The 15,426-nt window shown below is 42.8% G+C and overlaps 1 protein-coding gene across 1 annotated transcript in view; it reads left to right on the top strand.

Moving 5' to 3' along the window:
• Positions 1-9,757, top strand: part of LYSMD4 (LysM domain containing 4) — a 74,595-nt gene extending 64,838 nt beyond the window's left edge. The window contains exon 3 of the mRNA XM_069222780.1: positions 1,765-9,757. Within this exon, the coding sequence (XP_069078881.1) occupies positions 1,765-2,319 (555 nt within the window). The 3' untranslated portion in view covers positions 2,320-9,757. The remainder of the gene's footprint in view (positions 1-1,764) is intronic.
• Positions 9,758-15,426: the final 5,669 nt, after the last annotated feature.

Below are 15,426 nucleotides of genomic sequence, written 5' to 3'. Positions count from 1 at the left end.
CCCTGCTCCACTCCATTCCAATCCAACCCACCCACCTCACTTCAATCTAATCCAACCCAATTCACACTAAGATCCATTCCACCCCCTTCCAGTCCAATCCACAGCAACCTAATCCACACCACCCATTTCACTCAAATCCACCCCACTCCAATCTTTCTTAATTCACCTCACACCAATCCACTCCATTCCACCTCACCCACTCAAATCCAGTCCACCCCACTCAGTCCAATCCACCCCACTCCAGTCAAATCCACCTTAATACAATCCACTCCAGTCCAACTACTTCATTCAAATCCATCCTTCTCCAATCCTTCTTAATCCATCCCACTCCAGTCCTTTCATTCCATTTCAACCCACCCCACTCAAATCCAATCTATCCCACTCCTCTCCCAAAAAATCCCCCCAATCCTCCACCTCGCTCCAATCCAGTCCACCTCATTTCAATCCATTCCACCCTTAAACCAACACACCCCACTCCAATCCAGTCCACCAAACTCCAATCGAATCCACCTCTCCCCATTTCAGTCTAGACTAGTCCATCCCACTCTACCCCTGTCCAGTCCACCGCACTCTACTACAATCCCCCACTACCTCCGTCCACTCCAACTCACTCCACTCTATTCCACCCAACTCCACTGTACGCACTCTGACACTCTCTGCCTCTGAACTCTAGTCCCCTCTACTCAGCTCTACGACACTCTACTCCAACAAATCCATTCTGCGACACTCGACTCTCCACTCTACGATACTACTCCCCCACTCCACTCTGACACTCTACTCCCCCTCTCCGCTCTACGACACTCCACACCACTAACTTTTAGCCATGCTGAACATCATCCACACTGGTGTAGAACATGGCAAAAACACATTGCCAATGTCAATAGCTTTTGTAGAGGCGAGACCTATTGACTTTTCTAATCCTTATTTTGCTTAGAGACTAGGAGACTGACAAATTCAACACATCTATTAGGTACAAGGGATGAGCCATACACTTAGTACACAAGTGTAGTGGTGGATTTTAAAATATGGCATGTGTGGAATGTACAAAAGAAGTATATCTTTTATTTCAAGAAATGTGTTTAAAGTTGTTTGCGCAAGTAGGTTTATGGAACAGTAAGTGCAACACATAGTATACTCAAACTAATTTACTTTTTAAGGAAGATATAATTTGCAGAAGACACTATTAAGTGTACTATGGTCCTATGGTTTAATTCAAGAAGAACATATTGTTTTTAAAAAGTATTTAACTGAATTGTACAAGGACAAACTACAGAAATCTTCACACACGTAAGCATAACCCAGTTACATGGAGGCTACAAGGGGTCGCCCTTTCCATACTCCAGCAAAATGTGTAGTACAAATCTGTACATAACTGAATTTTCCTTTGGGTCGTAAGGGATAGCAGTTCAATATTTGGTACCAGTAGTTAATTATTGTAATTACATAACCATTCACAGGAAAGAGCAGCATAAATGATTTTACTCTTTTAGTATTCCACATATATCGATCCTGCTATGTAGCATAAATCAGCCAGCCCTGCTGCATAACTTGTGTTCTTGCCATATAATCCTTGTGTTGTTGCATATCGCCCGTTCGTGACCATCCTCCATTCCACCAAGTTGCTTCTGTCCAGTCTTTCAATTCATGTTTTTGTAAGAGGCTGATATTAGTATACTCTGAACTGTTGGCAAAGCATATTTTTGGAGTATTTGAGACTATTTATGATGTATTTTATGGAGTTAATCCCTTCTTTGTTTCTCATAGGTTGCTGACATCAAACGTGTGAACAACTTCATCAGGGAGCAAGACATTTATGCTCTAAAGTCAATCAAGATCCCAGTGAAACCCAATGGGATTCTGACAGAGGGGAGGGGAGAACTGAGACCTCTTCAGCCCACAGTTTCATCCTTTGGACTTAAATTGGTTGAGTCCCCAGAAGTCGATGACATGAACAGTCGGGCGGACCTAACAGAATATTTTAAGGAGATTGATCAAAACATTGAAGCAGCGGTGCAGTCTACAGAGCAATCATCCGCTACCTTGCCCTCCAGCCTTGTCAGCGGCTTTTCCCCTGGTTCCTTCCCTGAGAAGAGCGGTACCTCTGGTGCAGACTGTGGCATCCGATGGTGGAATGCCGTTCTGTTCATGCTGTTGATAGGGATTGTTCTGCCAGTTTTTTACATAGTCTATTTTAAAACTCAAGAGGAGGGGAGCCCAGCTACAGAGACCCAAGACTTTGCAGAGGCTCCAAGCTCCACCAATGTGGAACATCTATGGAATAACACCACAATAGCATACCACACAAAAACAGTTAGCTGAAACAGACGGTAGACCACATACTCTTACTGTATGGCGTCTAGTTTCCCGAAATCAGAGAGAACATAACATTACAATGAAGCATACACAACCAGCAAGGCGAACAAAAAACATAAAGGAGGAGTTGGCTGAGTGCTTAAAGTTTGCATTGCACGTTTGTAGCTTAATCAGGCCCTACGTTGATGTTTTCCAGCTTTTCTGTGTTTTTAGCTCTGTGGTGTGACCGTGTGTTCAGTACTTCCTGAATTCCTTAAAGAGTGCCAAAGTGAGCTATTACAAAGCACCTTTGTCATTACACATAGTCATGATAGTTAAATTGTTAGCACATCTCCGTTATGATTGCAAATACTTTGAATCCTTTTACTGCCTAAGGCTGCTATACTGCAAATTAGATTTTGAGATACCTTTGAATTGTGATTATTCACTTTAATTCTTAATTTTACAGTTACCCTTTTTCTCCCTGTGGTAATTCATTTACACAATGCACCATGAAGCAAAAGTGCCAACTGCCTGACTCCCTCGTCTGGCAGAAGCCATTTCCTTATCCACTGAAGTGGCTGATGAACCAAAATAAGGGTTCTGAGATGTGACTGGCAACATCCCTCTTATCCAGCAGACTTGGGATTTACAAATGTAGCTGTGTGGTAGTGGTGGACTCTACTGCACTACTGGTTGGGTCTCTTATCTTGATAAAGCAACCTGTGCAGTGCCCCTAAGCTCATCGGTTGACTGAATATGAGTTTCAAACTAGTGTCTGGATATGTTGATGCAAGTTAGTTTTGCCATAAGATAGGTTCTTTCAGTATTTATTTTCTTAATTAAATGTATCTGTTTTTGCCTTTTCCTCTTACAAATGTTTGAATTGACATTTAAGACTTCCACTGCCACCTTACAACCCCTACTACTCCCACTCCACCCTCCCCAAGTTGTGGGACAGGGGCAGCACAAATATTGACTGAAACAAGAGTGGAGGCTAAAGGGTCAGGATAGGAAAGGGCAGCGACTCTTCCTCCTTAGCGGAGGAGCGTCACCCCACTGCTTTATGCAGTGGACGAAAGGGAAAAATAAAATAATAATGTAATGTTATTATCATTTTATTTTTCCTCGGGAGCACGGTTGGGGCTTGTTTGGGCTGGAGGAGGGTTATGTGCACATAAGTGAGCATGATGCTTTGGGCAGCCGTGTTGGGCTGGCCAAACAGTCATGCACACGTATATTTCTCCAACCGGTTGTATTGAACAGCTGGGTGGAGAAAATGCACAGGACCCTACTCCCTGTCTGAGCACCAAAGCAGGGGGCTCAGACCAATCACAACACTACTGTCTTGCTGTTGACAGCAGCGTCGTGATTGGAGGGGAGACTGGGAGCCTTGTGCTTCCTGGAGTCCCAGGAGGAAGGAGGGACGGAACCATCTTGCCCAACATAAAAGGTATGTTTTCTTTTTTTTTCTTTTTTTTTTTTTAATACCAACCTCCTCCACCCCCTGCCCAGCGCCTGCCACCCCCGTTGACAAGGGGTCACCACTGAAGGGCAGGCTGGATTTTGGCAATGCCTCTTTCCTTCCCAGTTATCCCTGCATAGATGTACCATAGCTTGCCATGACTAAGGTACAAGTTTCTTCCTTGGCCTTCCCTTCCAGCCTTGCTCTGTTTGGGCTTCTCCGGAGGCAATGGTATAAGGTATCTATAATTTAATTTATTAATAATTAATGTGTTCAACAGTAAAACCTTCATATACAATTAGGGGGCGGGGACAAAATAAAGCAACATCCAAGCACTTACAACTTTATCACTTAGTTCTCCTCTATGAGTTGATTGGGATTTCTGTGTGGAATTCAGCTCCATTCAGTCAAGAGTGAACTATTGTTCTCGCACGCATATTTACTGGGGGTGGGAACACCAGATATGATTTTACCTCACTAGACAATCCTGCCAGTAAAATCGCCTTTAGGAGGGTTGCATTTCATTCTGGACCTGTTTCTTGGCCCCAGCGTTACTTTTAGACAAGACGTGAGGAGTGCATGTAATGCTCCCCTGCAAACCAACCTTTACCCCTTCTTTCCCCAGCGTTCTCCCACTCCCACGTAGACCAGTCTCCATGATCCCTGTGCTCAGAGCAGGTGGTTAAACCCCACTGAGAGGGGAATACCATGCAGAATACCACCAAGTAAATCGGTGTCCTGTTAGTCCCCATTTTGTGGGGTTTAGTTCACAACAAGAGTGTAAATGCCAGCAAATATCAGAAACAGTAACTCTGGCCACCTAGAATATTCACTGATAATTCGTAATTGGGGCCATAGTACAGTTATTCTGTTTCTAGGAGCATGAGAAGAAATAGAATTAAAAAATATATATTCTTGCACTTGTTAACTTGTTGCTTGTTAAGAATGGCAGTATTTAATGTCCAACCTTCTCTGTGAGAATGCCACAATGTAAGATTTGCCTTTACCCATCCTGAAGAATACGGGTCTGTTGTAATGGCATAAGTTTATCGAAACCGTGTTTAATTTCCGTTATGAGGGTAAAGCGCATTTACATGTTCTTCCGATTCCTAGGAAAGAGCTCAAAATTCTTTAATGTGGTTGTGGAAAAAAAGATGTGTTTGAGAAAGTATGTGACATGATCTGAGGCCTAATTATTAAAAAACGGTGTGTCTGGTAACGATGTACATCGGTAAAACTACTTCTGAAAAGCCCAGGTGTTTTGATGGACTTTGCCTTGTTCTTTAACTAGAGCTTAATCGGTAATGTTTACATGGAACTTTTTCTTTAGGTATCATTGATATCATAGCCACTTTCCCCAAAAAATCATTCACTGTTGCCCTCCTTTCATCTGCTTGACATTTTCCATGGGTTTAGAAAAGGAGGGAATTGCCTCCCCATTGCTGTCAACACCACGTTTCTTGGTGATATCCTATCTTGGATACCAAGGGCAGGGAGAGTGTGCAAGCCTCGAGATACAGAAATATTTCCTTGTTAAAAGTTCAATTTTTTTTTTTTTTTTTAAGTTGGAAAAATCGTTAACAAGGTTAGACTGGCTCTTTAAAACAGGAAATAAACCTGTGTTTTGCGCATACAGCACCCAGCATAAGCTATACTAATTACCTCTCACCATTTCACCAAATGCCTTCACCAGGCAAGCTTTGGGAGTGCATTTTAGCTGGGATTTTATTTTGTATTTTCAGTATGTGTGATCCTGAACATTTTGAGTAATCTAGTGGGAAGGCTACCTCACTTTACTCTCTCTGTATTAGGTGTACTTTCTGAGGCTCCATAGGCGTGTCCACAGTTAAACAAGTGCACGTGTTGACACGTGCACGTTTCTGAGCCTAGGTAACTCCTTGAAATCGAGTGAACAAGAAAACCTTTAAGGTAGCTTGGGGACTAAAACTTAGATAGCATTCCTTAATTAAAAGCGAACTGAGCTATTCAATTGGTCTGTACATTGGAAGCTGCCTTTCAGTGTTTTAAATGAGTGAGTTTTTTGTAGAATTTGCTCTCGTTACATGTTACGCCGTATGTGGGGTACAGTGTTATTAGTCACGAAGAGAGCAGTGATCGCAGGGCACTGCAGACTGGGTCATTCCAAGTGGCGCACGCTTCTCAGCTCCACCTTTTGTCCACGCTTGTGGGGGTTGGGGAGGTGAAAGAGCAGTTCACAGCACATGACCTTCTCGTTGGGGCTTTCTGGGAGTTTCACCAAGACTGCTACTTCTAAGGTAGTGGAGTCCTGGCTCCTAGGAGGAACCTTGAGGATATCATCTAACTTCCTCTTGCCCTAAATAACTTGATGAGTAGGCGTGCCACCAGGAGCCTCGTTTGCAGCAGGAATGAAGTGTCCTTGTGACTGTTTAATTTCAAACCTGGGAATCAGATTCTGCAAATTCTAAGCTTTCAACAAGGCAGGACTTTTAAACCACAAGCTGATTAGAGATGGTTTTTAACGTGCCCATGCATGAGATTCTATTTTTATAGTATACCCATCATGCACTTGATCTTACACTCAGCAGATCTGTAAACTGAAAGACACAGTTTATAACTGGAAAAGGCTCCTCTGCATTCGGAAGACCCATACAGCACCACTGACCATCCCTGGTGTAGGATTAATGGTCGTTTTCCTAGGAGGTGGAATAGAGCACTTGATTTGCAGTGGAGCACTGTTCACCCCTCTGCATTGGTTCAAAGTCCACTGTCTCTATCCACCTAATCTACCCATAACCTTTCTGATTACAAATGATTTGCCTAGGCCAGGCTCATTCTGTGTTCGTTCAAATCATGATCACAGCACGTCCTATGTACCAGCCTTTCTCATTTCTCCCTAGAAGTAAACTAAAGTAGAAAAAATGTGGAGAAATCTCTTCTGGCCTAAAGTGGCTGTAGAACTGAAACAGTCACTTGATGGGGTTGTCTAACATATGAGTGACGCACCCCTAACCTCATGCTGGAAGTCTTGCAAGTTTCTATTAAATCTGTTTGTCTCCGTTTTCCCCAAACTGTAGTTAATTGGCAGTATCTTTTCTGTTCACACTCCTCATGTTTTATGATGTTCTTCATTTGCATATGTTTAGTACCATTTAATGCTCTTTTTGCTGTTGGTGTGTAAACCCATTTTAAACTGAGGGACAGACTCTTTAATCATACTCGAATGCTGCAAAAACCATTAGGAAAATGAAGATTAATTTTACTGTGGGACCCTCGTGCTTCCTGGGACTATATACCATGCAAAGTAAATTCATTTTTTTAATTCCAGTTTATTTTATGAGTCATTTTTGTATTGTACAGCAGCCAGAACCAAAAACCCACTAAAATCTCACTTCAGTTTCTAACTTCAAACATAAGATGAAAATCTTACGTATATGATGAGGATTTAGTGTACTGAAAGGGAGGGAACTCTGAACTACCAAGTTTTTATCAGAGTCTGCGAGCATGTACAGTAAGTACCCTAACAGACCGGCTTTATAAGCCTGCTTTCATCTGATAGGTGGGTTCCATGATAGGCACATATCAAACAATAGTTTCATGTCCAAATACATAATACTTTAAAGCGATTGTCATTCAGACCGGTGAAGAAGTAACAGTTGTTGGCTATTCATAATCATATTTTGATTGAGTGATGAAAACTGTTGTGGTAGCATCCACCTTTAAGAATTAATCTCATGTTGGTGCTTATTCAGGGGCTCATTAGGCCGGGCAATGTGCAAATTCAGCAGTATTTTTGTCAAACATAGAGCAGGAGTAGAGGCCACAAGAAAATCTTTCTAAACTACAGGTGGGACCTTCTACCTATCCAGCCCCCTGCTTTTACTTTACACACAAACAATAATGGTTTAGCCACCCAACTAGCCATTCGCTCCATCCACACTCTCAGAGCGAGGCATCCTGGCAACTTCATTGACATGCATATTCTGTCTGTAGTTTTGACTATCCGGACTATCTACCAGGCTTGGATTTCGAGCATTTTATTAGTCTTGCAAGTTTTCATAGGCATATACTGTGTTGCGTAGGTGCAGCCGATTGGCTGAACTAATTTCTGCTGGAAGTAGACATAGATCATCTTTAAATCAATGATTCAGAGGTCTTTTTATACAGCAAGCAGTGTCTGTAGTCCTCGATTGATCATCATGCCTTTAGGTCTTTCCGCAATAGGCGTTATTGTGGGGACAGCTGAGCTTATGTGGACAAGTGTCCACAGGCGAAGCTTATCTTTAACATGACTGCCTGCCAGTGTGCATCTTTGGCTACAAGGTTGGACTAGAACGCATTCATCTGGGTTCACATGAAAATACACCCTTATACTTACTTTAACATTGTAGTTATGTCACTTTTAGTAGAAATAACTGAATGCCAATAATAATGCTGCAGTTAGCCCATTTTACATTTAACAAGTGTTTTCTAACAATGCTTTGTAGGTCTGTATATGTTAAAAGTATACGTTTATAATAGAGGTGTCTTGTTGTTTTAAAATAATTATAGCTGACCTGATATAATAGTATTCTGTTGTAGATTGTTATGATAGTGGCACTTTGTAAGGTAAAAAGACCAGGTGCAATGTTTCTTTTCCAGCTTTATTGCTGCTGTTGTGGAGGAACACAATTTGTAACAAGGTGCTTCCCACCTAAAGGTGTCAAAGTCCATGAACTACCCACAACTAGTGTTGGCAGTTTCCAGCATGCAGAAACTGTTTGGGTCTGTGGGATGATGTTCAGTTCTGGTGTTATCAGTTTATGATGTGCAATATTTTCAAACAATAGCATGTGTTCATTGCGGGGTTGCGGAAAAACTTGGTGCCTACTGCGAGTGTGCAGTGGTTTCCAAGAGCCATCTGCAAAGCTAACGGCAGCGGGAATGGGGGGTTCGGGTGCACTAGGAGAAGAGTGCTTAGTTGGTGAGGTATAGGAGCAGGAGAGCAAATGTTTGTTTACTGGGGGGGTAAGTAGAGAAAATCATTTTCTTTCAGTGGTAGCGACATAGGAGACAGAATCGGTGTTTCTGGTGGGCCTTGTTGACGCAGGGTAGATTGGTTATATTTGCGGTTGAGGAAGGGACCTTGGTGTAAGGGAATGAGGAACAATCAGATATTTTGTGCCGGTGGATAGAAGAAGGGGAAAGGTACAGTCCTATGAAAAATGCAATCAGACTGCACAAGTCGATTTTTCCAGTATTGGTGAGACAGCAGGCGAGATAAGTGAATTTTCAGAACAACAGGAAAGGACAATGGAGTCCGCATACTTTTTAGTTGTGGGAGGGTAGTAGCATCCAGATTCTTTGGTAGTGGAATTACGAGGCATCATATTCTACACGTTTTTCCATTGAGGGGAGGATATTTAATATCAGACTTTAATTGCAGGTTGAGAAGGGCTCATAGTTCACTTATCTCCCATTTTGTTAAATGACAAGTTCAAGATTTTACACAGTTGCGCTACCATGCTTTATATTTTTTTGAGGGTCTGGCACCCGGTACATTTGGCAAACGTCGGCATCCTAGTCCGGTTGTCATTAATATACGAATGTGACTTCTCTCTTTTTCTCCTGCCCTAGCCTCTTCCTTTCTCCAAGTCCTCAGTTCATATACTGTATCCGATTTGTATCCAGCCTTTCTCCTGCCTCAAACACGGCTGCTAGAGAGCTATGCATACTGAGAAAGGCCAGTGAGTGATAGAGTGAAAGCGCTGAGTCCACTCAGAGTTTGAATGCATGTCTCTAAATCAACTGGTCATCACAGAATGCACAGTAAATGTGCCAGTTTTAGAAAATGTGCCACATTTCGAGACAGGTTGATATTTTTTAAGTCTAACAAAGACAATTGGCCGGTTTAAATAAAAGTGTAATGAGAAAAAAGTTTGCACTCTTCCTTCTGTGAAGGAAGGTCAATTGCTTTTGTGTAAGATTTGGTACGAAATATCTAATTTAATACAAGAGATAATAAAAATTCATGACAAACTACCATTGGTCACTTATTTATTTGCAAGTGGTTACTTGTTGTTCTGAGAGTTTACATAATTGTTTTTTTTTCCCGTCCATCTGCTCAATACAAATGGGTTTTTCCTTTTTTAACTCAAAACTGAAAGGACATTATGATGTCATGAGATTTACAGTATGAACGACCAATTAAAAATTCCTGCTATACTCTAACAGAATGTAACTGCTGGCGTTCACTGCTCAGATCCACTCACTACGGCGAGCCGCTTTTGCGTGCTGTCATTCTTGATATAAAGAGTGCACTTCACCATTTCAGTGCAATGAACCGTTTTTTGGATAATCGTGCCAAAAGCGGAGTGGGAAGCACCTACCCAAATAAAGATAAGCTTTTAGCTGATCTCAACTGCTTGGTTTTCTCTAGGTCTGCCATTGCCCTTTGGTTTCTTTTACACCCTTTATTAACTTGAATGCCCGGAAGGTACATCTTGGGCTGTAGAGAGCTCAGATTGATTGTTTTGTCACATAGGTGGGTAGAGTGAGGATGTTAACCAATGTCACCCAGCTCCCCATTAGCACCAGCCGGGCACTACATATGTAATACATCTTAAAAACATTTTATTGTAAAAATGACCACCAAAGGCCTTGTTAATTGGTGCCTGTTTTATTAACTAGTTTGAGTTTTTAGCCTATGTCTCCTAGAGGTCACACATTTTCTTCTCATTAGACTAATTAATCCATTTTACAAATTCCCTCGACCATGCAACAACAATGATTAAAGCCTATCTACACTCAATCATAAATAGCTCAGTGTTTTTGCACCCAATATTCCCGGTTGTGGGAACACTGACCTTGTTTTTACTGACTGGAAAAAAACAGCTGGCAAAATCGCCTCATGCTTCAACTGTAACAGGCCTCATCCCACAACCCAGCCCGACCTCTTTCTCTGGCAAGGGGGAGCATGCATGACAATGTCAGAGCACTGCCATTAATCCACAGAATGTTGCCATTACGTTGAGTTTCCTTTATCACAAGAATTATATTGGGAGTCTTTACATCAAAGGTACATTTTCAGCACTTTACTTTGCAGATAGGTTCGTGCCCTAACTTTAACTGTATAGCAGTACTCCCATTGTAATGACAGTGTAATTACTCCCGATGGAAAGTCCTGCAATATAACAATTTCATTTGAATTGACTTTCCAGATAGATTTGCAGAATTAGTCCTTGGTGTGTATTATTTTTGGAAATCACAAAACTGCAACATACACTCTTCTATATGGACATTTGTTTTTATGTCATCACAGTGTGTGCTTAGTTTGTTGTGAGTGAGGGTAAGCGAATGTATGACATTGCTGTTACTTTTGGGAAAATATTATTATAATATATTGTTATAATATTAATGATTTTTGTAACAACTGCATTGCCATTATAAACCTAACAATCAGTCCTATCATTTTAGAAATTTAGGTAATATATAGTTCATTCATTACTTAGAATTTGTGAGGGACAGATAATTACATTTTTTCAACAATTTGGGGATGCACTATTCTAAAATAACCAGTAGCTAATCTGATGTAATGGTGGCACCTGTCCTTTGGCCAAAACAAACATGAAAACTGGTTGCCCTTGACCACAAACAATGTGTTTTGGGTGTCAGGCAATAGGAATTCCACACCCCTGATCTTGTGTCATAATGGAGAAGTCCCCATTGTTTTTGTTTTGCAACCCCAACTTGACAAGAGGATGTTTGCATAACAAAAACAGTTTCCCTGCTGTGCTACATCATTTCCCCAAGCTTGTGGGGGAATTTCTTCTTACTTTCTGCCATAGTCCAGGGCAGGATAATAAACAGTAGAAATGACATTTGGTGGCCCACCCTAAATAGGTTGGTTCTGTTGGTGGTGTTGAAACACCATAATGCACGAGAAATCAGAGGTACCTCCACTACTAAATGAAGGTGAGAAATCGGAGGTACCTCCACTACTAAATGAAGGTGAGAACGAAGACCTAGGCAGAGAATGCATCCTTCAATTTCTTGTAATAAATAGTAGTCATGAAATCAGGACTAGTAATGTGAACACGAATACCTGATTTATACAGTGAGCATAAATATATACTTTTTTTAGAATATATTTTGTTAAAAAAAATATGTAAAAAAGGATGATTTTGAAATGCAAGTTTTCCCTTTCAAGGATGATCTGGCCTGGCAGTTCAGGCTGTACTGTTCCCATTGGAACAGGGCCAAGACTGATTTGCATATGACAAAATAACAATTGTCTGCAATGCAGTCCCAAGTAATTACCAGTGGTTGATGTGGGAAAGTACCCTCATTTTGGCATGGTTACCCCCCACCTTTTGCCTGCTATCAGTATGCTTGGACCCCAGTGATTGTGCTCTTTCCCTCTAAATTTGGTTGGTTAGGACTTTACACACCCCACAATTTGCATACCAGTGCCCCCATATAAGTCCCTAGTATGTGGTACTTGGGTACCCAGGGCATTGGGGCACCAGGGGCTCCAATGGGGTGCAGCATGTATTGTGCCACCCATGGGAGCCCATGCAAAATGTGTCTGTAGGCCTGCCATTGCAGCCTGCATGAAAAGGTGCATGCTTCCTTTCACCACCGGTCACTGCACCAGGTCAATGTAAGTCACCCCTATAGTTGGCCCTCCTAGCCAAGTATATGTGTTTGAGGACACCCCTGCCTGAGCAGAGGTACCCCTACGAACTCCCAATTCCATTGCACTGGACTTGGTAAGTGCGGGGAAGCCATTTTACCTATGTACTAGACTAGACCTGTGTCCAGCTACATAATGGTAACTCCAAACCTGGGCATGTGTGCCCCATTTTACCTATGTACTAGACTATACCTGTGTCCAGCTACATAATGGTAACTTCAAACCTGGGCATGTGTGGTATCAAACATGTTGGAATCATACCCCAATACTGTTGCCAGCATTGGTTGTATGATTCCAAGCACTTTGGGGGCTCCTTAGAGGACCCCCAGTATTGCTCCCACCAGTCTTCTCTGATTTTCTGGGCAGCCTGCGCTGCTGCCACCCCACAGACAGGTTTCTGCTCTCCTGCTGCTTGACCAGCTCAGGCAGGGGAAAGTAGAACAAAGGATTTCCTGCAGGAGAGGAGGCAACACCCTCTCCTCTTGGAAATAGGTGTTACGTGGCTTGGGAGGGGTAGCCTCCCCAAGCCACTGGTATGCGTTGAAGGGCACATTTGGTGCCCTCCTTGCATAAACCGGTTTGCTCCAGTCCAGGGAGCTCCAGTCCCTGCTCTGGCATGAAACTGGATAAAGGAAAGGGGAGTGACCACTCCCCTGTCCATCACCACCCCCAAGGTGGTGCCCAGAGCTCCTCCAGGTGACCACGTGATTCTGCCATCTTGAATCCAAGGTGGGCAAAGGCCCCTGGGAGCATCTGAGTGGCCAGGACAGGCAGATGACGTCACAGCCCCCTCCTGACAATTCCCTTTCCTGGGCTATTTAGGGTCACCCTATTGGGTGGGGTCCTCAGATGCAACGTGCAAGATTCCACCAGGACTCCTCTGCATCATTTACTTCATCTTCTGGCCACTGAAACCGCAACTGGACTCTACAGGAGCCAACAATCTGCAACTTTAGCGACAATTCTGCTTTGCAACATTGTTTCACCAGCTCCTTCCAGTAACTGCAACATTTCCATGGCTGTGCATCCTCTGAGGTCGACGAGACTACAGCCTGCACCAAGAAGTAAGAAGGAATCTCCCTTGGAGAAAAGGAGTCATTCCACTGCATCTGCAGGCACCAATGACGACGACCGGCTGCGTAGATCTACTCTCCTTTGGAACTGCGTGGATCCTGCATTACAGGTGGTGGTCTGGGGTGCCTGTGGGGGCTGCATCCTATTCTGGTGACTCTCCTAACTGCTGAAGGTCACCACAGACTCCCATCCTTGGGTCGAGTCCACCGGGTCTTGCTGGTTCTCTTCAGCCTTGCAACTCTTCTTCATCTTATTTCTATTTGCCAAGGCTTGTTGGTGGTCTTCCTGCACCACTGACCCACTGCAACTCGACAGCTGACGTCTGCATCACATCAGGGACTCCTCTTCAGCTTCTGTGCTGCACAGCTGGTCTTCTCCGTCCCAGTCGACCTGGTCCTGCATCCACAGAAGGGTGGGTAGTGGCTCATGCCACAACCGGACACTTCATCATGAACTGGACTTGGTCCCCTTCCTTTGCAAGTCCTCTTCTGTTAGAATCCAACTTGAGGTTCTTCCAGTCTGGTTGGGGTCTTGCACAATCCTTTTCCAAATTCCTCCTGTTGGGTTTGGGGAAAACCAGGTACTTACCTCTGCTCTCCTGGCCGCTGGGGGTCACTCTGGTACTCATCTCTTGGGGTTCCTAGTTCCTCCAGCTCCCTTCTAACAATTCCACATCCTTCAGTGGGGTACTGCATCTTGAATTCCACTTATTAAGTAAATGGTTTGGTCCTACCCTAGGGCCTACACTACTTTCTAATACTTTTGCCAATGCTTGTTGTTTTTATGCTTCTCACTGATCGCTATTGTGTATATATTTAGTGCGTTTACTTACCTCCAGTTGGGGGGGACTGCCTATTCGTGTTCTAGTACTTGTGTTACCATAATAAAGTACCTTTATTTTTGTACCACTATGTGGTTCTTTCATGTGTGATGGTGCTGTGTGGTTATAGTGGTATTGCATAAGCTTTGCATGTCTCTTGGATTAGTCTTGGCTGCTCATCCACAGCTTCCTCTAGAGAGCCTTGGCTTCCTAGACACTGCCTACACTTCACTAATAGGGGATACCTGGCATAAGGTGATGATACCATAGGTGCTCATCACACATCAGGCCAGCATCGTACAGCTGAGATTAATTCAAGCAATTTGCATACTTCAGTATTTTTTTGTAACCTAACTAAGAAGACAAAGGGAGGAAAGACAAAACCCAAAAGCATAACAGTTGTTTGAATCCGATCAATGTACAGAAATAAAGAATAACAAAACCATAGTAAGCTTGACAAAAAGCACCAAAATGCAGCATGCACCTTGATGTCACATTCAGATATAACAAGATAACAGTAAGTTCACACGTCACAATCGTTTTTTAGGTCAATGGCCACTTTGACACGTTTGAAGAGCTTTCTTCAAAATGACTCAAATATAAGGCATTCAATCCCTATGAAGCGTTACTACTTACTAACTCAGGGATAGAATTACCAGAAGTGGGTGATTTTCTATAATGTTAGTCAGTCTTAATTTTAAAAGTACTGCAAGGACTCCAGATTCTATCATCTTAGGCAGGATTAATTGCTCAGCTATAATCTTGACAAGACAAGATTCAGAATGAGGAAATGATTACAAACAAGATGGCCTGCACCCTACAAGAATCATGCCATTGAGCCAACCGATCCGTCTAATCTCCACAACTGACAGCCTTTATGGTTCCATAGAAAGGAACCCTTTGCAAAGAACCAGTAATAAATGACTGCTTTTACCCATTTGTTTAATAAACAGCCCAACAAAAACCCAAGCCCCTAATGGCAGACAACTACAACTTGAGTTATGACCTGTTTTAGGCACCATGGTACCCCAGTGGGGGTGATAGATTGGGCTCTAGAAACGAATAAACATACATTCTCCCATAGCAACATCTTCAAAATATGAGCCCCAAAACAAACCTTGA

The sequence above is a fragment of the Pleurodeles waltl genome, chromosome 3_1 (genome assembly GCF_031143425.1).
Source record: "Pleurodeles waltl isolate 20211129_DDA chromosome 3_1, aPleWal1.hap1.20221129, whole genome shotgun sequence".
NCBI classification, from domain to species: Eukaryota; Metazoa; Chordata; class Amphibia; order Caudata; family Salamandridae; genus Pleurodeles; species Pleurodeles waltl.
The sequence above is the reverse complement of the archived record's forward strand: the minus strand, read 5'-3'. Positions and strand labels throughout refer to the sequence as shown.